This window comes from Somniosus microcephalus, chromosome 2 (assembly GCF_052327205.1).
Source record: "Somniosus microcephalus isolate GS21.2 chromosome 2, FLI_Smic_1.0, whole genome shotgun sequence".
Lineage (NCBI taxonomy): Eukaryota > Metazoa > Chordata > Chondrichthyes > Squaliformes > Somniosidae > Somniosus > Somniosus microcephalus.
In genome coordinates, this window is record NC_140988.1 from 116,614,890 (window position 1) to 116,638,160 (window position 23,271).

General features: G+C 49.8%; 1 protein-coding gene across 6 annotated transcripts in view; it reads right to left on the reverse strand.

Moving 5' to 3' along the window:
* spock3 (SPARC (osteonectin), cwcv and kazal like domains proteoglycan 3) overlaps positions 1 to 23,271 on the reverse strand; it is an 818,297-nt gene that overhangs the window by 457,734 nt on the left and 337,292 nt on the right. For all 6 annotated transcript variants that reach the window (XM_085962121.1, XM_085962113.1, XM_085962105.1 and 3 more), the window contains exon 4: positions 9,370 to 9,484. In XM_085962121.1, the coding sequence (XP_085818247.1) occupies positions 9,370 to 9,484 (115 nt within the window). The remainder of the gene's footprint in view (positions 1 to 9,369; positions 9,485 to 23,271) is intronic.

The window sequence follows — 23,271 nt, forward strand, 5'->3', positions numbered from 1 at the left end:
CTAGGCCACCTGTGTCTGCAAGCAACTGATTGTCAGCACAAGCCTTTAAGTCACCAAAAAAGTACTTCAGCACCAGCCAGGCCACTCCCTGTAGACTAATGAAACTGTAGACAAGTTTGGAAAAGCTCACCAAAATGTATAGAATTGCACCAACAGCCAGAAGATATAACCCAGAAACAAACCCGTAAATAGTCTATGATCCCTTTAAATAGCGCTGGTGGGGAGGGGTCCTTCATTCCGTTTAACGTTGTGTTCAGCAGTGCGAGGTTAAGAGAGGATATAAGCTGCAGCATTGAGCTTGAAAATGGCAGTGCTAGCATCAAATCAGCTGCACACTGATTGACGTCATGATCTGCCTTCTCTGCATGCTGCTGGCAGTCTTTAGGTGCGCATGCGTGCAAACCCTTTTACAAATATGGCGTCTGCCAGACTTACCGTCAGAAGTGTGCACATGCATCGCGGATGCTGTTTTTGAACTTTAGTAGGCCTTGCAGCGCCTAGAAAAAGGCGCTACAGAGCCCAATTTCTCCCCTTATGTCTTTAGTCATCCAAGGAGCTCTGGCTTTGGATGCCCTTCTTTTCCCCCTCCTGAGAATGTGGTCTAGACTGTACCTGAACTATTTCCTCTTTGAAGACATCCCATTGCTCATTTAGGGCTAAAAATTGAGTAGCGCCCCAATTGAGGCGCTAACACTTCGCCGGGGTGCTAAAAGTGGCACCACGGAAAAATTAGCGCCCCCGCACCAGAAATTGAGTGGTTGCACCCCAAGAGGGAAGTGGGGCGCTACTGGAAGCGCCCCGCCTCCCTCTTGGGGCGCTGGGAGTGAATATCGTGGCATTACGTGCCGCAGCACCACACGTTGCGGCACGTTGTGCCGCGGTATTGCAGCCCTTCCTCCCCTTCTTAAAGGGGAGGGGCCTTGTGCAGCGCGACCTGGGGCCCAGCTGGGCCCCCGGGGATCGGGAGTGCAGGCAAAAGAGCCCGGCACCCAAGAGAAGTGCCGGGCTCTTGGAGTGCAGCCGGCACTCCGTGGTGGGGGGGGGTTCAGGAGGCCGCGGATGGGAGCACAGGCAGGTGGCCAGCAACAAAATGGCCACCCCGCACCTCGCCTTTAAATTGTGCCTCCCCGGCCGCAGATACGCCCCCCTGGCCCCGTCGGACATAGCGTCCGGTGGTAAATCATGGGGCGCTCCCGAAGATCGTGGCCGGGGCATGAGCAGGGCGCTGCGCACACCAATTATGTCATCGCCAGCGGTGCAGCGCCGCAGGGCGCTACCGGTTAGCGCCACCACTAACCTCCCGCTGAATTTTGCGGGAGGCGTGGGCAGTGCCGCACCCGGGTGCTAGCTGGTTTGCGCCCCACTTAGCGCCCTCTTAAGGTGCTAACAGGAGGCGCTACCAAATGACTTTTTCCCCTGTACTGTTTTACCTGCCAATCTTTGATTCCAATCCACCTGGGCCAGATCACTTTATAAATCACTGAAATTAGCCCTCCTCCAGTTGAGTATTTTCACATTTGATTTTTCCTTGTCCTTTTCAATAATTACTCTAAACCTAATGACATTGTGATCACTGTTTCCCAAATGCTCTCCCACTGAAACATGCTCCACTTGCCCCACTTCAGTTCCCAGAGCTAGATCAAGCACTACCTTCTTTCCTCATTGGGCTGGAAACATACTTATCAAGAAAGTTCTCTTGTACACATTTCAGGAATTCCTCCCCCTCTTTGCCCATCACACTGTTATTGTCCCAGTCTATTATAGGATAATTGAAGTCCCCCATTATCACTACTCTAAAGTTCTTGCACCTCTCTGCAATTTGTCTGCAAATTTGCTCCTCTATTGCCGCCCCACTATTTGATGGCCTATAGTATAGACCCAGCAGTGTTGTAGCTCCTCTTTTGTCTTTAATTCTAACTAAATAGATTCTGTTTTTGAACCCTCAAGTGCATCATCCCTTTCTAGTGCTGTAACAGTATCTTTGATCAATACTGTCCTCCCGCTCCTTTTTCCTTCCCTATATTTCCTGAATACATTGTAGCCAGGAATATTAAGTGCCCATTCCTCCCCTTGTTTGAGACATGTCTCCGATATTGCCACAATATCATAATCCTATGTGGTTACTTGTGCCTGCAGCTCACCAACCTTATCTACCACACTCCATGCATTTATGCACATGCGCTCCAAACCCATCTTAGTCTGCCTCCCATTTCCCCCTTGTCCAATCCCTCTTTCTGAACTACTCTTTATTCTAATGCTGTTTGTCTCTCTCAGTCCTCTTGTGCATCTTGCATCTTCTCTCTAATATTTTATCCTGGTGCCCCTTCCACTGTCAAATTAGTTTAAACCTTCCCCCAAAATTTTATTCCACTTTATTTTCTGTACTATGTTGTATGTACTAGCTGCCTTTTGGGCAAGAATCCATTGTAAACTAGCTCTCAGTTTAACTAGGGCATCCTTGCAAAAATATTCACTGGAACTATAATGAATGATTTTTCCCATATATCTGGATAACTCTTACATCAATTGATTTTTGAACAAAAGCTCTGTAAATTGCTTAACACTTTACATGGGAAAATAATTGGTTGCAATTCGAAGTTCATAAATTATTGTCCAAGAAAGGCATTACAACATTCTTCACTGTGAGCACATATTAAGGACTAAGAGCAATTTCTGTCAGATAAAAAATATCTTTGTACCATACCTTCTTTATGAACTTAGAAGGTTATATTTCTAAAATAGGTTTTAAAAATACCTATTATTGAGAATGTTAGTGACATTAAAACCTGTCTCAGCAAATGAAATATATATTAGGTGGTTCAGCATTTAAGGGGCTAAAAATGTATTAACTGGCATCCTTGAAATCAGCAAGCCATTAGATAATAAAACTGGTGTTAATGACATTTCCTAGGTGGTAATACAAGTAAATTACCTCAGTTAAAAAATACAGTAAGAATCTGGGTGAGAAAAGAAATATGACTATCTGGGAGAGAAAACCTTCCCGTTTTCTTTTGCACAGATGGTCACAATTTAATCGACATACACGTTATCACTTTTAATTCATTAAACAAATACCATCTTCACAAAGAAATGCTTGTTCATAAACAGGAGCTGCAACACTGGAAATCATACCAAAACAAATCATTTCCTCACTTAGATGTGCATCATTGTAACAAAAAAATACTCCCCAAAGAATAAAAACGTGATGAAACCACTTCCCTTCGATTAATGTTATGGGTGTATATTTGTAAATTAACAACTTACTAGCTAGGAAATTGACAGTTTATTTTGTCAGTTATGATGTTTTTCTTTCTTTGCTTTTGTTTTGTTTTACTTTTCTTTTTGCGCCCAATATTCCTGCATTTGCTAATTTTTGCAAGAAAATGTAGATTGCAATTAACAATTGCAATGTCAGCAAAAAAGTATCAATGGACAATTCAGCCACACTTAGCGATTCTCTGAGGATTGCTACCCACAAAAAAAAATAAAAAATGAGAATCCTAATCATAATTTCCAAGCCCCTTCAGCCCAATACTCCCAAGTTACATAAAAGTTCCACTACCGAAAATCCAAAAGATATGCTTATGTGCTGACCCGCGTTTTATGGCATGGTTAGCACTGAACAGCATCGACAGGCAGAAACCCCAGTACAGCAATACAACATTGGGACAAATCGCTCTGTGAAATTTGAGGCCAGGTTGTATTTACATTGTGATGAGTTTACAAAGACATTTCCCATTAGAAATATGGGAACTATAATGAAAAGTTGTGAAGTGTGCACAGATGTAAGATTTTTAATGTTTTATGAGTCAATCTGCTGTGTCACGAAAGTCAAGACCAAGCCCAGTCTTCAGATCAAGCAGGGCTGGGGGTGGGGCGGATGATAATTGGATCACGGAAGAGGTACAACTGCAAAGCTGGGTAGGGCAGGGTGTGACCGGAGGGTTAAGTGTTGAGGAGGGTTAGAGGCTAGAGCAGAGAAGAAAGGGTGAGGAGGACGAGTACAAGAGAGAAAGGGGAGAAGGAGAGATGAAGGGGAATGGGAGATGGGAAGGATGAGGATAATCAGAAAGGAGGAAGAAGGGGCAGGAGAGTGAAACGGGAAAGAGATAGGGAGAGGAGGAGGGGTGAAGAAAGGGAAAGGGAGAGGAGGGGAAATAAGACAGAGGAGTGAAGGATGATAAAAGAGGATGGAGGGTTGAAGGGGGAAGAAGAGGAATGGAGTGTAAAGGATGGAGGTTGGAGGATAGAGCGGGAGCGAGGATGGGAGGAAAAAGCACAGGAAAGGTGGGAAGAATGGGTGGGAGGAGAGACGTGGGGGAGGAGCGAGGATGGGAGGAAAAAGCACAGGACAGGTGGGAAGAATGGGTGGGAGGAGAGGCGTGGGGAAGGAGGGGAGGGAAAATACAAGGGTTGAGCCAGTAGTTCAAAGAGGATGAGGTCACTTCAATATCCTCGGTTTGATCCATCCTCTTGCCCTCCTCTCTTCCCCCACTACTCCCTACTGCTCTGCTCTCCGCCCTCCCCTCGTTTTCCCTCTCAACCTTCTTTTTTCCTCCCTCCTCTCCCCTCCTACCGTCTCCTCTCACCTCTTCTCCCCCACCTCTTCCATCTCCTCTCCTTTACTCTTCTCTTCTCTTTTCCCCTTCCCCCCTTTCCATCATGGACTTTACAAAGCTATGCCAGGATAGCTTGATGCACAGGGGGGTTGAATGGGGTAATTGGCCAAGATACAGCAGGGACGGGCGGCATGCGGTGCGGGTGAACTTGCTCCATGGATGAGAGAGGAGGGGAGAGGAATAAATTGCTTATGGGGCATGTTGCTCTGCTACTGATACTAGGTTCCTGCTCTGCGACGGGGGTGGGGGGCAGTGGTGGAAATGGTGGGGTGGAGATAGCACCTTTTCTGTTGATCGATTTTTGGGGCTCCATTTCCGAGTGGGCAACTGAGTGTTCAGCAGATTGGAAGGACGCCGTTAAATTCCCTCAGCCATTCTGGCAAACATCTGCTATAACTCCAGCTCAGAATTAGCCTAGGACAATGGTTATAGAGGAAAAAAACGTTTTAACTTTTAAATTGAATGGCAAGAATAGTCTGGATGAGAAAAGCGATTGCTTCATGTGCTGGTTCTCAGTGGCCTGAAGTCTGATTGAAATTTGGTCTCGAACCTTATTTGAATTGAACAGACGAGCTGCAGATACCTGTTTTTAAAAGTTCTCTGGCCGATTTCCGTTGCCTCCAGGAGATCCTTTAAGGACTGCTGGTTAGGCCGCTCAAGATCTGGTATAACTGGGTGGAGCATATGTAGCACACACTCCATCCGTTTGCTGATCAATTCCGATTGGGATCCTACAACTGGCGTTAGGACCCCGATTTGCATCAGCAAGGTGCCCAACAGGAACAGGAGTAGGCCATTCAGCCCCTCAAGCCAGTTCCGCCATTCAGTTAGATCAAGACTGATCTGTATCTTAACTCCATCTACATGCCTTGGTTCTGTAACCCTTAATACCCTTGCCTGACAAAAATCTATCAATCCCAGTTTTGAAATTTTCAATTGACCTAGCCTCAACTGCTTTTTTTTTTTGGGGGGGGGGGGGGGAGGGGAGAGTTCACGATTTTCATTACCCTTTTTGTGAAGAAGTGCTTTTTAACATCACCCCTGAATGGCTTAGCTCCAATTTTAAGGCTTTGTTCCCTTGTTCTGGTTTCCCCCACCAGAGGAAATAGTTTGTCTCTATCTACACTATCAAATCCTTTAATCATCTTAAATACCTCAATTATATCACCTCTTAATCTTCTATAATCAAAAGAATACGCAACGTTTCTTTATAATTTAACCCTTTTCGCCCTGGTATCATTCTGGTGAATCTGCGCTACACCCTGTCCAAGGCCAATATATCCTTCCTGAGGTGTAGTGCCTAGAACTGAACACAGCACTCTAAATGAGGTCTAACCAGAGCACTGTACAGCTGTAACATAAAGGCCAACATTCCATTAGTCTTTTTAACCCGTTTGAAGCGGGCACACCTAAAAGTCACCAGCTTCGAATCTGGCAGCGGGAGATCGGACGAGGGATATCACGACCCAAAATCAGTCTCCCCAACCTTTATGTTACACCCCAAAAAATGGGGAAACAATGTTGAATGTCTCTCCCTACAAGTCTACATAGACTAAAGAAATTAACAGGAATACATTTTAAAAATAGGATAAACCTAGATCAAGTAGACAAAAGTTATCTGCAGATTAAGTAAAATGGCAGCAGGACAGTTGGAAATTTTTCTTGAGAGTCAGTTTGAAAATGTCCACCAAAGCAACCGAGCAACCATACTGTATAATTACATGACAAGTTTATATAGGAATTTATATTAGTTAGGACATCAGAATATATATTTAGAAAAAGTTGACATAAAAAGTATGGCAACAGGAAGTTAAGTGTGCAGACCAGAAGTGCATACAGGTGTAAGATTTTTAATACATTATACATCTATATAAGTGGTGCAATCATGACAAGAATTAAAGGATCATTACTGTAAGTATATTGTGAAAAGGTTGCTAGATTGTTTTTGCTGTTAATGAAATCACATTCTAAGAAGTTGCATGCATCAAAGAAGTGATTTTAATAACAATTTTTTCCCAGCTATGGACCATTCCTAGACAAGATAATCAGATGAAGCACTTTTGAGTCAGTTGCCACGGAGTAAAAAAGAAAGGGAAAGACACATTTATATAGTGTCTTTAAAGTTCTCAGGATGTCCCAAAGTGCTTCACAGCCATTGAATTCCTTTTGAAATGTAGTCACTGTTGTCATGTGGGCTAACAGCAACCAATTTACACACAGCAAGATTCCACAAACAGCAATGAGGTGAATGATCAGTTACATGAACTTGGTGGTGTTGGTTGAATAATAAACTTTGGCCAAGACAACTTCCTTGCTCTTCTTTGAATTGCGCCATGAGATCTTTTACATCCAGCTAAACAAGCAGATGGGGCCTCGATTTAATGTCTCTTCCAAATGGTGGCTCTTCCAACAATGCAGCACTACCTCAGTACTGCACTGATGTGTCATCCTAGATTATGGCCAAAAAATTCCTCTGAGCTGCTCCAAAGAAATTCCTGGCCATTGTGTTCAAACCCTTCTGATTCAGATGTGAGAGTACCAAGCTGACATATACATGACTTCCCTGTTGAATTTTAGCCTCCTTCTCTGGAAAAATATCTGGCATGCACTCAGCAGTTCTCCTGAAGTATAGATGTAGACCCATATCCAACCACTTATGTTGAATATCTAAATGTTGTTTTAAAGAAAAACCTTAGCAGAGGTTGTATTGGTGACTAATGCAGTGAGAAGACATCAATTACGTAGATACCTAATAAACCAAAAACATTGGTGTGTACAATTAACAGTATCTACTAGAACTTTACTAGATTATCTATCTAGCAATATTTTGTCCATAAAAGAATGCCACTAATGACTGGAATCTTAATTCTCTTTTGATCATCTATCTAGTAAAACCCTTCTGTTATATTGCACATCATTTACACAATTTTCATAATTTAGTCAAGCAGAGTCAGCATGGTTTTATGAAAGGGAAATCATGTTTGACAAATTTGCTGGAGTTCTTTGAGGATGTAATGAGCAGGGTGGATAAATGGGAACCAGTAGATGTCGTGTATTTGGATTTCCAGAAGGCATTCGATAAGGTGCCACATAAAAAGTTACTACACAAGATAAGAGCTCTCGGGGTTGGGGGTAATATATTAGCATGGATAGAGGATTGGCTAACTAACAAAAAACAGAGAGTCGGGATAAATGGGTCATTTTCAGGTGGGGTGCCACAGGGATCGGTGCTGGGGCCTTGAAAAATAAAAAAGCAAATTATTATTTAAATGGGGAGAGATTACAAAATGCTGAGGTACAGAGGGATCTGGGGGTCCTTGTACATGAATCACAGAAAGTTAGCATGCAGGTACAGCAAGTAATTAGGAAGGCAAATGGAATGTTGGCCTTTATTGCAAAGGAAATGGAGTATAAAAGTAGGGAAGTCCTGTTACAACTGTACAGGGCGTTGGTGAGACCACACATGGAGTACTGTGTACGGTTTTGGTCTCCTTATTTAAGGAAGGATATACTTGCATTGGAGGCAGTTCAGAGAAGGTTCACTAGGTTGATTCCGGAGATGAAGGGGTTGTCTTATGAAGAAAGGTTGAGCAGGTTGGGCCTATACTCATTGGAGTTTAGAAGAATGAGAGGGGATCTTATTGAAACATATAAGATTATGAAGGGGCTTGACAGGGTAGATGCAGAGAAGAGGTTTCCCCTCGTGGGAGAATCTAGAACTAGCAGGCATAATTTCAGAATAAGGGGAAACCCTTTTAAATCGGAAATGAGGAGGAATTTCTTCTTTCAGAGGGTCGCGAATCTTTGGAATTCTCTTCCCCAGAGAGCTGTGGAGGCTGGGTCATTGAATATATTTAAAGGTGGAGATAGACAGGTTTTTGAACGACAAGGGAGTCAAGGGTTATGGGGAGTGGGCAGGGAAGTGGAGTTGAGGCCAAGATCAGATCAGCCATGATCTTATTGAATGGCGGAGCAGGCTCGAGGGGCCAAATGACCTACTCCTGCTCCTACGTATTATGTTTTTATGTTCTTGTGTAATTAAGAAGTGCTCATTATCAAGTGTGTTCACCATCAAACACAAATATTGTATCACACAGACCTTCATGCATTATTCTGCACAACTTTCTACATTGTCCTATACACACACACACGGAAAAAATATATACAGCATAGTTCCTAATCATTTTTTCTTTAGTCATATGATTATCTATTCGGAAATTGCATCAACCTGGTTTAAGTTTAGCAGGCAATCCATGAAGTATGATGCTGTAGAATACTACTTTTATTCCCCCAATGGTTATATAAAGGATGACGGTGCTGAAATTCTGTGGGGGTTCTTGGGATCTCCCACCGTGATTCTGGAGGAGATTGTTGGAACCCCATGGAAATATCAAAACTATGCAGAACGCCTATGGAACTTTAATGCCTTTGAATATATTTAGCCATTTATATTAAACCTTTGCTGACCTGAAAATTAATCAAAGCCACCCTTGCCTCACATAAAATATATAATTTTTAAAAAGCCTCCATCATATTATACTGTATAAAATTGGAGATGATCAGAAATGATTGCTTTTTGAAAAAAACTGTGTAAAATATGTAAATTATTCCCTTAATTTGTTTTTAATTGTACAAGATTAACAGAGCATACAAATGTTGAAACTTTGAAAGGGACTTAAAACTAAATAATGAGAAAAATTATGAAAATGTATCTATTGAAGTAGAGTTAAACCAGAGTAAAGTACTTTACCTGTGTGTTAGCCGCCTATGACTAATGCAAACCACTCTATGGTTGTCTTGAGCAATGCATACTTTGTGCCGGCTGCATTTCACATTTAGGCAGGGATCTTTGGTAGAATCTAGCCCTATAGAAAATAATTGGAAAAAGAAATTAAGTACTGTGCAAAACAAATAGAATGTCTGTTAAACGTGATTAATAGCAATCAAGTCATTATAAATGGCTAAAACACAGAAACAAGGGGGCATGAAAAACAGCTGTCATTCCTAGACCAAGATGAGTAGCAGATGAGGTTCGACAAATATTTCTTTACTTTTTACAGAGAGTGTGTGATTAGAATGGTGGAATTCTTTGCCAAAAACTGTTGCTAAAGCAGCATACATAAATACTTTTTAAAAGGAATTCAATAATTGCTCGAAAAAAAGATTGGTTAAAAGTTATTTGCAACAAGCAGGAGAGTGGGATTAGAGTAGGTAGCTCATGTAGAGAAAAACACTGGCAGAGACTCGATATGCCAAATGGCCAGTGTCTGTGTTGTAACGTTTAAAAAAAGACTTGCATTTATATAGTACCTTTCAGGACATCCCAAAGCACTTTACAGTCAATGAAGTACTTTTGAAGTGTAATTACTGTTGTAATGTAGGAAACACAGCAGCCAATTGCGCAGAGCAATCTCCCACAAACAGGAATGTGATAATGACCAGATAATATGTTTTTGTTATGTTGATTGAGGGATAAATATTGGCCAGGACAACAGGGAAAACTCCCCTGCTCGTCTTCAAAATAGTGCCATGGGATCTTTTACCTCCACCTGAGAGAGCAGACAGGGCCTCGGTTTAAAGTCTGAGCCGAAAGACAGCACCCTGCAACAGTGCAGCACTCCCTTGGTACTGCACTGGAGTGGCAGCCTAGATTTTTGTGGTCAAATCGCTGGAGTGGGACTTGAACGCGCAACCTTCTGACTCAGAGGCGAGAGTCCTACCCACTGAGCCATATATACTAGCTGAAGTGCCCGGCGGTGCCGAGGCTTTTTCGAGGGCATGTTGTTGTTGGAAGAGAGAGAGCGCGCGACTGGGGGGGGCGGGGGGGGGAAAGAGAGAGAGCGACTGGGGGGGGGGAAGAGAGAGCGCGACTGGGGGGGGGGGAGAGAGAGCGACTGGGGGGGAAGAGAGAGAGCGACTGGGGGGGAAGAGAGAGAGCGACTGGGGGGGAAGAGAGAGAGCGACTGGGGGGGAAGAGAGAGAGCGACTGGGGGGGGGGGAAGAGAGAGAGCGACTGGGGGGGGGGGGAAGAGAGAGAGCGACTGGGGGGGGAAGAGAGAGAGCGACTGGGGGGGAAAGAGAGAGAGCGACTGGGGGGGAAAGAGAGAGAGCGACTGGGGGGGGGAAGAGAGAGAGCGACTGGGGGGGGGAAGAGAGAGAGCGACTGGGGGGGGGGAAGAGAGAGAGCGACGGGGGGGAAGCGAGAGAGCGACTGGGGGGGAAGCGAGAGAGCGACTGGGGGGAAGCGAGAGAGCGACTGGGGGGGAAGCGAGAGAGCGACTGGGGGGGAAGCGAGAGAGCGACTGGGGGGGAAGCGAGAGAGCGACTGGGGGGGAAGCGAGAGAGCGACTGGGGGGGAAGCGAGAGAGCGACTGGGGGGGAAGCGAGAGAGCGACTGGGGGGGAAGCGAGAGAGCGACTGGGGGGGGAAGCGAGAGAGCGACTGGGGGGGAAGCGAGAGAGCGACTGGGGGGGAAGCGAGAGAGCGACTGGGGGGGAAGCGAGAGAGCGACTGGGGGGGAAGCGAGAGAGCGACTGGGGGGGAAGCGAGAGAGCGACTGGGGGGGGAAGCGAGAGAGCGACTGGGGGGGAAGCGAGAGAGCGACTGGGGGGGAAGCGAGAGAGCGACTGGGGGGGAAGCGAGAGAGCGACTGGGGGGGAAGCGAGAGAGCGACTGGGGGGGAAGCGAGAGAGCGACTGGGGGGGAAGCGAGAGAGCGACTGGGGGGGAAGCGAGAGAGCGACTGGGGGGGAAGCGAGAGAGCGACTGGGGGGGAAGCGAGAGAGCGACTGGGGGGGGAAGCGAGAGAGCGACTGGGGGGGAAGCGAGAGAGCGACTGGGGGGGAAGCGAGAGAGCGACTGGGGGGGAAGCGAGAGAGCGACTGGGGGGGAAGCGAGAGAGCGACTGGGGGGGAAGCGAGAGAGCGACTGGGGGGGAAGCGAGAGAGCGACTGGGGGGGAAGCGAGAGAGCGACTGGGGGGGAAGCGAGAGAGCGACTGGGGGGGAAGCGAGAGAGCGACTGGGGGGGAAGCGAGAGAGCGACTGGGGGGGAAGCGAGAGAGCGACTGGGGGGGAAGCGAGAGAGCGACTGGGGGGGAAGCGAGAGAGCGACTGGGGGGGAAGCGAGAGAGCGACTGGGGGGGAAGCGAGAGAGCGACTGGGGGGGAAGCGAGGGAGCGACGGGGGGGAAGCGAGGGAGCGACTGGGGGGGAAGCGAGGGAGCGACTGGGGGGAAAGCGAGGGAGCGACTGGGGGGGAAAGCGAGGGAGCGACTGGGGGGGAAGCGAGGGAGCGACTGGGGGGGAAGCGAGGGAGCGACTGGGGGGGAAGCGAGGGAGCGACTGGGGGGGAAGCGAGGGAGCGACTGGGGGGGAAGCGAGGGAGCGACTGGGGGGGAAGCGAGGGAGCGACTGGGGGGGAAGCGAGGGAGCGACTGGGGGGGAAGCGAGGGAGCGACTGGGGGGGAAGCGAGGGAGCGACTGGGGGGGAAGCGAGGGAGCGACTGGGGGGGGAAGCGAGGGAGCGACTGGGGGGGAAGCGAGGGAGCGACTGGGGGGGAAGCGAGGGAGCGACTGGGGGGGAAGCGAGGGAGCGACTGGGGGGGAAGCGAGGGAGCGACTGGGGGGGAAGCGAGGGAGCGACTGGGGGGGAAGCGAGGGAGCGACTGGGGGGAAGCGAGAGAGCGACTGGGGGGGAAGAGAGAGAGCGACTGGGGGGGAAGAGAGAGAGCGACTGGGGGGGAAGAGAGAGAGCGACTGGGGGGGAAGAGAGAGAGCGACTGGGGGGGAAGAGAGAGAGCGACTGGGGGGGAAGAGAGAGAGCGACTGGGGGGGAAGAGAGAGAGCGACTGGGGGGGAAGAGAGAGAGCGACTGGGGGGGAAGAGAGAGAGCGACTGGGGGGGAAGAGAGAGAGCGACTGGGGGGGAAGAGAGAGAGCGACTGGGGGGGGAAGAGAGAGAGCGACTGGGGGGGAAGAGAGAGAGCGACTGGGGGGGAAGAGAGAGAGCGACTGGGGGGGAAGAGAGAGAGCGACTGGGGGGGAAGAGAGAGAGCGACTGGGGGGGAAGAGAGAGAGCGACTGGGGGGGAAGAGAGAGAGCGACTGGGGGGGAAGAGAGAGAGCGACTGGGGGGGAAGAGAGAGAGCGACTGGGGGGGAAGAGAGAGAGCGACTGGGGGGGAAGAGAGAGAGCGACTGGGGGGGAAGAGAGAGAGCGACTGGGGGGGAAGAGAGAGAGCGACTGGGGGGGGAAGAGAGAGCGACTGGGGGGGAAGAGAGAGAGCGACTGGGGGGGAAGAGAGAGAGCGACTGGGGGGGAAGAGAGAGAGCGACTGGGGGGGAAGAGAGAGAGCGACTGGGGGGTAGAGAGAGAGCGACTGGGGGGGGAAGAGAGAGCGCGACTGGGGGGGAAGAGAGAGCGCGACTGGGGGGGAAGAGAGAGCGCGACTGGGGGGGAAGAGAGAGAGCGACTGGGGGGGAAGAGAGAGAGCGACTGGGGGGGAAGAGAGAGAGCGACTGGGGGGAAGAGAGCGCGACTGGGGGGGAAGAGAGCGCGACTGGGGGGGGGAAGAGAGAGCGCGACTGGGGGGGAAGAGAGAGCGCGACTGGGGGGGGAAGAGAGAGCGCGACTGGGGGGGAAGAGAGAGAGCGACTGGGGGGGAAGAGAGAGAGCGACTGGCGGGGGGGAAGAGAGAGAGCGACTGGGGGGGGGAAGAGAGAGAGCGACTGGGGGGGGAAGAGAGAGAGCGACTGGGGGGAAGAGAGAGAGCGACTGGGGGGAAGAGAGAGCGACTGGGGGGGAAGAGAGAGAGAGCGACGGGGGGGGGAAGAGAGAGAGCGACTGGGGGGGGAAGAGAGAGAGCGACTGGGGGGGAAGAGAGAGAGAGAGAGCGCGACTGGGGGGGGGAAGAGAGAGAGCGACTGGGGGGGGAAGAGAGAGAGCGACTGGGGGGGAAGGGAAGGAGGGGGGAAGGCGGGGGAGTGAAAGGGGGGAAGAAGGGGGGGAAAGAAGGGGGGGAGGGGGAGAAGAGGGCGCGACTGGGGGGAAGGGGAGGGGAGGGGAGGAGGGGGGGTGAAAGGGGGAGAGGAGGGGAAGGGGGAGGGAAGAGAGGGGGGGAGAAGGGGGAAGGGGGTGGGAAGAGGGGGGGAAGGGGGGGAAGAGGGAGGGGGAGGGGGAGGGGAGGGGGAGGGAAGGGGAGGGGGAGGGAAGGGGGAGAGGAGGGGAGGGGGAGGAGGGGAGGGAGAGGGGGAGGAGGGGAGGAAAGGGGGGAGTGGGGGGAAGGGGAGGGGGGAGGAAGGGGGGGAGGGGGAGGGAAGGGGAGGGGAGGGGGAGAGGAGGGGAGGGGGAGAAGGGGGAGGTGGGGGAAGGAGGGGGGGAGAAAGGGAGTGGGGGAGCCAGCAGACCCTCTCCCTGCTGCCGGCGATGGCTCCGCTGAGCTCCGTGCTGCCCCACGCACTGACATGACGAGCGCAGCGCCCCGGTGAGCCCGAGCCCCGCCCTCCCGAGGCCGGGCGCGGCTGGCCGGGCCCGGTTGGCTTGGTAACCCTCCTCCCCTCTCCCGATCTCCGGGCCTGGGCCTTTTGATCGGCCGATTGCGGCTGGCGAGCCCGGTTGCCGGGGTAACCCTCTCCGCTCCCCCTCCCCTCCCGAGCCCCGCCGCCCCCACCCCCCCCCCCCGAAATGAACCGCGAGGAGCTTGCAGTGAGCCCAGCCAGCCTTTACCAAGATGGCTGGCCGCTGGTTCAGAATCGGGCCCAGCTGGGGGGTGGGGGGTGAGGGGTGAGAGGAGCTTGCCACAAAACAATTGCCTAGGGTCCAGCATGGCTGGCAACAGACGCCCAGGCTTCGAGGTCTACCTGCAAAAATGGGGAAATGTAGGAAAATTAATGAGATTAGATAAAAGATTTAGAAAGTAATTAACTTTTTTTTTTTAAAAACAATATGGCCTAGAAATTGGGTATAGCCTCGCTTGAGGCGTTAGAACTGGCGGAGCGCTAAGTTTGTAGCCAGACGAAAGTTATTGCTGCCTGGCGAGATATTGGGTTGCATCACCCCCAAAGGGGATTGAGGCGCTAATTCAGCCGTTGCACGGTGCTCCTAAGGCGCAAAAGTTCAGGCGCTACTCAATATCGACGCGGACGGGCGCAGCGCAGGTGATCTCAATTACGGGAAACCACGAGACCTCCAGGCGCCGGCCGGCTCTTAAAGGGGTGGGTCAGTCAGCTTGAGCTTCAACACCCAACGCCCTGTAGGCCTCAGATTCGGCGCTCGCCCTTGTCTGGCGGTACAAAGTTGTTCAGCATGGAGAAGGTTAGACAGAGAGCAGAGCGCTTCAGCACTGAGGCTCTGGACCACTTGGTGGCTGCAGTTGAACGCCGTCGAGAGGTCCTGTATCCGGATAATGGCAAGAGGCCGAATCAGAAGGCTTACCGACGATCTTGGAGGGAGGTTGCTGTGAGGGTCAACTCCAGCAGCAAGGCGACCAGGACCCCTGTTCAGTGCAGGAAGAAATTCAACGACCTCACATGGATCGTTAGGGTGAGTGATGGTTTAGCAATCTTCTGATTCCTTCCATCTGCAGCTGACTTCGGGCACCCTGCTGCAATGATGCCCCAATGGCCATCTGTCAGCATGCACCCATGGCCCTTTCTGGGCACACACATGGACAGATGTCTCAAGGCCTCATGTAAGGGCTCTTGCACCATGGGGGGCATGCGATGATCTCTCAAGGCCTCATGTAAGGGCTCTTGCACCATGGGGGGCATGCGATGATCTCTCAAGGCATCATGTTACAGAACTTCCCCTTCTTTCCCCTGCAGTCCAAGCTGGCGATGATCCGGAAGGAGCAGCGTCGAACCGGTGCCGGACCTCCACAAGTGGTCACTCTGACGGATCTGGAGGAGAGAGTGCACCAGATACTTGGAGGACGTCTGTCTGGTCCTGTGACCACTGCATCTGCCGACCCCATTACCGACAGCGAGGGTAAGACTCTCACCTTTTTCACCTGTTGCCTTCCACTTGGTCCCCCCGCCAGCATGCATCCTCAGTGTGCAGCCATGTCAGAGCCTTGCCGCAATCTGGCATGCCTTTCAGCAAAGCTGTCCTTTTGCTAAAGCCACTCTTCCACCTCCCACTTTCAGATGAAGCAGCACCAACTCGGGATCAACGCGCTGAAGCTGCCAGTGCCAGTGCCACCGGAGGCAAGGACCAGGAGGAATCCGGACCAGCCGTTGCAGAATCCGGGGAGCTGACACATCTACAGACTGGGGATAGTAGTCCCCTGGAGGGGAGGGGGGGGTGCTCTGAGGATGAACCAGTTGCCGGACCAAGCGGCATGCAGCAACGCACGGGGGACAGGCAAGTTCGGCCACCGTCTCCCCGGAGGGCAAGGCAGGTCGTGATGACTGCTGCACAGAGTGCAGATGAGGTGCGTTGCCTGGCTGAGATGAGCAAACAGGCCCGGGTCAGACACATGGAGCTGATGGCTGCAGTCGAGAAGATGCCTGAGTCAATAGATTCATTGGCTAAGAGTATGTTGGACTTCGGGGCAACAATGGACAGGTCTATCCAGGGCTTCGGGGCAACAATGGACAAGACTATCCAGGGCTTCGGCCCAACAATGGAGAGGACTATCCACGGCTTTGAGTCGGCTATGGAAAGGACTGTTCAGGGCTTTGGACAATCCCTGGAAAGGTCTGTGCAGGGCTTGTCCGAGGCAGTGGAGCGGTCGGCACCTGGCTTGTCCGAAGCAATGGGAAGAACTGTCCAGGCCTTCTCCGAAGCACTGGCACCTGGCACACAGGTCCTCACTGTTGCCACGCAGTCACTTGCTGGGCTCCTCCACAGCCAGATTGACGCAACGCGATCTCTCACTGTAGCCACCCTCTCTGCATCAGTTAGGATCACCCCGGGCCCTTCCAGTCCCATACAAGGCCAGCAATCAGTGGAGCATGCGATTGTGGCGGATGAGCCGAGCCGCTCCCCTCAGATAGCCAGTGTGTCGTCCGACCATGGTGCAGGTGTCCTCTCTCGGCAGGAGACCACTGCACATGCCAGCGCTGGGACGCCTGCATTGCAGCTGCCACCACCTGCAGGCCACACTGCTTCCAGCCATGGTCACATCAAGCATCCTGCGTCCGCACCCTCCAAGCCCAGAGGTTGGCCAGGCCGTCCCTCAGGGGCTTCTGCGCTTCCAGACAGTCAGCAGGCATCCCCCAGCCTTGAGGCCGCCACTGGGGTCCAATTACGTAGAAGCAGCAGGGAGGGAAGGGGCCGGGCGCGAAAGAGAAGTCGTTCTCCCTCAAGGGGCCAGTTGTAGAGGGAGGTGCTGAGACGTTTGTTTGTCCAAATTCAAGGACACCCTCACCTGTTGTTATATTTGCAGAAGGTTTGTTGAGTTTTGCGGCTTTGCCGAACAGTTCACAGTTATTTTGAAAATTATGGTTTCTGTTGACATTACGTTGTTTAGCTGTAATGAAAGACTTTTGTGCCAATAAACAGAAGTTTCAATGTGGCATGGTGCATGTGACTAGTTTCAGTGATGCTGGCATTCAGAGGCCCTCAAACATCCAAAGTGCGCATGAGTTAAGACTCTCATCATTCCGCCACAGGGGTGTCGACACGAGTCCAGATGAGCCTCTGACGTATGGCCCTTCCACTTTCAGCAGCCCTTCCATCTTCCTCCTGCTCCTCCTCCGCCTGATCTTCCTCCTCCTCCTCCTCATCCGCCTGCTCTTCCTCCTCCTCCTCCTCCTCATACTCCTCCTCCTGCTCTGCTGGTCGTTGAGGGACAGCTGGAATTGGCTGGGTGCGTCGATTCGCCAAGTTATGGAGCATGCAGCAGACGACGACGATGTGTGCCACTTGCTGCGGCGAGTACTGCAGGGATCCCCCCGAATGTTCCAGACATTGGAAACGCTTTTTGACAACACCAATAGTGTGCTGTTTACTGTGCCTGGTCGCCTGGTGGCCGCTGCTGATCAGCTCTTCTGCTGGGGTGTCGGCCACACGGAGTGTTGTCATCAGGCATGGCCAGAGAGGATAGCCCTTGTCCCCAGTAAGCCAGCCTCGTCTTCGAGGCAGCCCCTCAAAAAGGTTACAAAGTGAGGTCAACCGCAGGATAAAGGCATGGTGGCTGCACCCTGGGAAATGCGCGGTGACTGCCATGATGATTTGGCAGGGGTCACAGGCCAGCTGCATGTTGAGGAAGTGCAACCCCTTGCAGTTTTGGAAGTCCTAAGGATGATGGCATGGCGCCCTCAAAGCCACGTGTGTGCTGTCAGTCGACCCCTGCACCATGGGAAGTCCGCAATAGAAGCGACACCCTGCGCGCCCTCCGCCTGCTTGTGCAGGGTCCGAAGGAAGGTCATGATTTGACGCCTTCGCCTATAAAGGGCTTCTGTAACTTGCCGGATGCAACAGTGGACTGCAACCTGAGCGACAGTCGCAATGTCCCCAATGGCTGACTGAAAGGATCCGTTGGCATAAAAATGGAGGCCATCAGTCAGTTTAGCCATCACGGACAGAGAGGTTCTGCAGCATTCACGCGGCTGCAGATCCTGACCAAACAGGTGGCACAGATCAGTAACAATGTCCCTGCAGAATCAGAGCCTTCCCAAACACTGCTCCTCCGACATGTCAAGGCTTGTCACCTGCTGCCTAAAGACCCTCACAGCTTCCCGTCGGATTGGCCGACCTCCATTGCCCCTCCTCCTTCTGGCCAATCCCCGCCCTCTCTCCCGCTGTCTCTCTGCCCCTTCAGTGTTGGCCGATGATGCCGTCGCCCTCCATACAAACTCTCATTCCAATGCCAATTGGTCAAAAGGCTTTTAGGTGTAGTGCTGCAAGTGCTTCGGACAGGTTTGAAGGACCCAAGTACTGTAAAGCTAAATTCCCAGAACTCCGCTCCACATTAGCTCGCCAACTCTCTCTAACAACGATCGCTATGAGCAGGCCAAGTGGCAGAAGATTCTGCACTAAAGCTGTCCCCTTTAAACAGCGCCCCCCTACTCCGAGAAGGGCCTGTTAGCCCTCCTTCGAACTGTCACTAATAGCGCTGGGCGCTAAGGCTCCGGGCGCCACCCAATATGCGCTCAGGCGATCCTAGAAGGCGTTGCACACTGAAATGATGTCATGAACTGCTTGCGCTCGCGGGCGCACGCAAACACTTAGCGCAGGCGCTAAATGTATAGTCAATATCTGAGTTGTCGCTATCTTCATAGCGTCCGCCCCAACATAGGGCTTCGCCCCAATTCTAGGTCTCTTTAGGCGCTCAGCGCCGGCGCTACCAACCCAATTTCTAGGCCTGTGTTTTAAAAGCAACTTTTTTTTTTTAAAGACGCAGAAAGTGGGAAAAAGAAATGAAAAGTTTGGAATCAAGACGGCGGCGAGTCACCTCGGTTCAGAACGATAAGGCCCGCCCACACACGAACCGATTGGTCGACCGTCAGGTCACCGAAGCGTAGGATTGGTCAATCGTCCCATCACTCGACTCTAGGAGGGCCCGCCCGCACGCGCCAGGAACCCGCCCCCGCCACGCAGCGATTGGTCGACCGTCGGGTCGCTCGACCGTACAATTGGTCGACCTCGACGTCACTATTGCTAATGAGTGGATAATGAGATGCTAATGAGCGGAATTTTGAACGTTTTTATATACACTAGCTGGGGGAGCCCGGCTTTGCCAGGGCTGTTTTGGGCTGGGCGGTTTAAATCGAGTCCCAGGCTTTGGGGCCTCTCGGTGTCCCTCTGTGAATCTGCTGCCGGGCAACATTTCTACCTTTTAATACCTTGAAAGATGAAAGTGAAAGTACTTATAAAACGTTTTTGGTAAATCTTATGTTATTTTTAAAAGAGATACTAACTTTTTCAAAGTTGGATGAGCAGATTTTGAGCTAGAAGTAAATGGGGTTTTGAGCTTGAGGCAATGGCTGCCAGATCCCTGAGATGAAAACGATTAGTCCCGCCCACAGACGCAGCGATAGATAGATAGATAGAAGATATATAGACAAAATAATGTCTACAATTGCTTTAGTACCTAAGGATATGAGCTACTAACTCAGTGGTTTGGCTGGCAGAAATCTTTTTTAATACACTATTTTCCTATTTGAGTAAGTTTCCCCTTTCTTTAATATTTTATTCTTTGCCCACCTGGGCTGATGCCCAAGGCTGAGCAAATGGTCTGCTCCCAAGCTAGTATTCTTGGTCCAGCCACGACTATCCCTTCTGATTCCCTCCACCACCCCCCCGCCCGCCATGAGATGCCACAACCTCCATTTGGTGCTATTCTGCTTGATGGATCTCAAAGCGACAGGGAGCTGAGGAGGATCAAATTTATGTTGTTCTTTGTTCTAAGGCACTAAGTGTTGGTGTTTTAACACAGTGCCACTGCAAAGGCAGAAATCTCTGTCTAATATAATGCATTACCTTTCAAGTATAAGCAACCATCACAAATGATGTCCATTATATTTGAACTTTAGTGCCACATTCATGTAGTATTAATGGCAAACAGTACTAAAAATCAAGCACAAATCGCTGCAATACTGCTCTTAACTGTACCAGAGAGAATGAGACTTCTGTAAGTATGACTATTATATATACCTTTACAAAACATCTCTTCTACCTGGCACAACAAATGACGACATAACTTTTAACTTAAAGCAGATTTAGTCAAATTAAAATGGGGCATGTGGTTTGGCGTAGACTTTGTACTTGTGTGGAAGACCATAATGCAACATATGGCTATTTTCCAAGCAAGCTTAGTTTTCTACAGGGTGATGATATTTATTATAATTATTGACATTTATGCTCTGTATGAACACAGCCTGATTAAACAGATGGCAGCAGCAGAAAATTCAGGAAATGTTGGCATCTTTCCTTTAATGCGTCTTTTAGCTTGATATACAATGAAACCCACCTAAATGTGTTATATGAATACGCACTTATTTAAGAATATATTTCCAAAGTTCTAGTTTATTTCTATAAATTTGTTGCTCATTTGCCTTGTTATATCTTCATTAAGCATAACCCTGGGAGCATAACATTGCAGGGTATCTGCATACTAGTTACAATCCTTCCTTCAAATCAGCAGACAGGTCGCAAACTGCAAAACTTCAAGCTGTATTCTCAAGACTATCACCTGCAAATGTCCAGCTACTATTTCTTGTCCCTCTTCTCCACCACTAGGTTAACATAGAAACATAGAAGATAGCAGGAGTAGGCCATTCGGCCCCTCGAGCCTGTTCTGCCATTTAATGAGATCATGGCTAATCATCCAAATTCAGTACCCTGTCCCTGCTTTCTCCCCATATCCCTTGATCCCTTTAGCCTTAAGAAATATATCCAAGTCCTTCTTGAATATATTTAATGTATTGGCCTCTACTGCCTTCTGTGGTAGAGAATTCCACAGGTTCACCACTCTCTGGGTGAAGAAATTCCTCCTCATTTCAGTCCTAAATGGCTTACCCCTTATCCTTAGACTGTGACCCCTGGTTCTGGACTCCCCAGCCATTGGGAACATCCTTCCTGCATCTAGTCTGTCTAGTCCTGTTAGAATTTTATAAGTTTCAATGAGATCCCCTCTCATTCTTCTAAACTCTAGCGAATATAAGCCTAATTGACCCAATCTCTCCTCATACGTCATTCCTGCCATCCCAGGTATCAGTCTGGTGAATCTTCGCTGCACTATCTCCATGGCAAGAACATCCTTCCTCAGCTAAGGTGGTCAAAACTGCACACAATACTCAAGGTGTGGTCTCACCAAGGCCCTGTAAAAATGCAGCAGGACATCCTTGCTCCTGTACTCAAACCCTCTCGCTATGAAGGCCAACATACCATCTGCCTTCTTAACTGCCTGCTGCAGCTGCATGCTTAACTTCAGCGACTGGTGCACAAGGATACCCAGGTCTCGTTGTACTTCCCCTTTTCCCAATCTATTGCCGTTCAGATAATAATCTGCCTTCCTGTTTTTGCCACCAAAGTGGATAACGTCGCATTTATCAACATTATCCTGCATTTGCCATGCATCTGCCCAATCACCCAACCTGTCCAAATCATACTGGAGTTTCTCTTCTTCATCCTCGCAGTACACACACCCACCCAGCTTTGTGTCATCTGCAAACTTGGAGAGATTACCTCTAGTACCCTCGTCTAGATCATTAATATAAATTGTGAATAACTGGGGTCCTAGCACCGATCTCTGCGTTACCCCACTAGTCACAGCCTGCCACTCGGAAAAAGACCAGTTTCTTCCAACTCTTTGCTTTCTGTCTGCCAACCAGTTCTCTATCCAAGACAGTACCTTACCCCCAATCCCATGTGCTTTAACTTTACACGCTAATCTCTTATGCGGGACCTTATCGAAAGCCTTCTGAAAGTCCAAATACACCACATCCACTGGTTCTCCCTTATCTATTCTACCAGTTACATCCTCAAAAAATTCCAGTAGATTAGTCAAGCATGATTTACCCTTTGTAAATCCATGTTGACTTTGTCCGATCCTGTCACTGTTTTCCAAGTGCTCTGCTATTACATCTTTTATAATGGACTCTAGCATTTTCCCCATTACCGATGTCAGGCTTACCGGTCTGTATTTCCCAGTTTTCTCTCTACCACCATTTCTTTGTTCCCCATTATAAATTCCCCTGATTCTGACTGCAAGGGACCTACGCTTGACTTCACCAATCTTTTTCTCTTCACATATCTATAAAAGCTTTTACAGTCAGTTTTTATGTTCCCTGAAATCTTACTCTCATATTCTATTTTCCCTTTCTTAATTAATCCCTTTGTCCTCCTTTGTTGAATCCTAAACTGCTCCCAATCCTCAGGTTTACTGCTTTTTCTGGCCAATTTATATGTCCTCTCCTTGGATCTTATGCTATCCCTAATTTCCCTTGTTAGCCACGGTTGAGTCACCTTTTTTGTTTTATTTTTATGCCAAATTGGGATGAACAAATTCTGTAGTTCATCCATGCGGTCTTTGAATGTTTGCCATTGCCTATCCACCATCAACCCTTTGAGTGACATTCCCCAATCCAGCCTACCCAACTCGCGCCTCAGACCATCGTAGTTTCCTTTATTTAAATTTAGGACCCTATTCTCTGAGTCGACTGCTTCATTTTCCATCTTAATGAAGAATTTGATCATATTATGATTGCTCCGACCCAAGGGGCCTCATACAACAAAATTGCTAATTAATCCTTTCTCGTTACATAATACCCAGTCTAAGATGGCCTGATCTCTGGTTGGTTCCTCGGCAAATTGGTCCAGGAAACCATCCCTTAAACACTCCAGGAATTCCTCCTCCACAGAATTGTTACTAATTTGGTTAGCCCAATCTATGTTGATTAAAATCACCCATGATGACTGCTGTGCCCTTATTGCACGCTTCTCTAATTTCCCTTTAAATGCCATCCCCAACCTCCGCATTACTGTTTGGAGGTCTATATACCACTCCCACTAACGTTTTCTGCCCCTTGGTATTTCTCAGTTCTACCCATACAGATTCCACATCATCAGAGCTAATGTCCTTCCTTACAATTGTGTTAATCCCTTCTTTAACCAGCAATGCTACCCCACCTCCCTTTCCTTTTTGCCTATCTTTCCTGAATATTGAATACCCCTGGATGTTGAGTTCCCAGCCTTCGCCACCCTGGAGCCA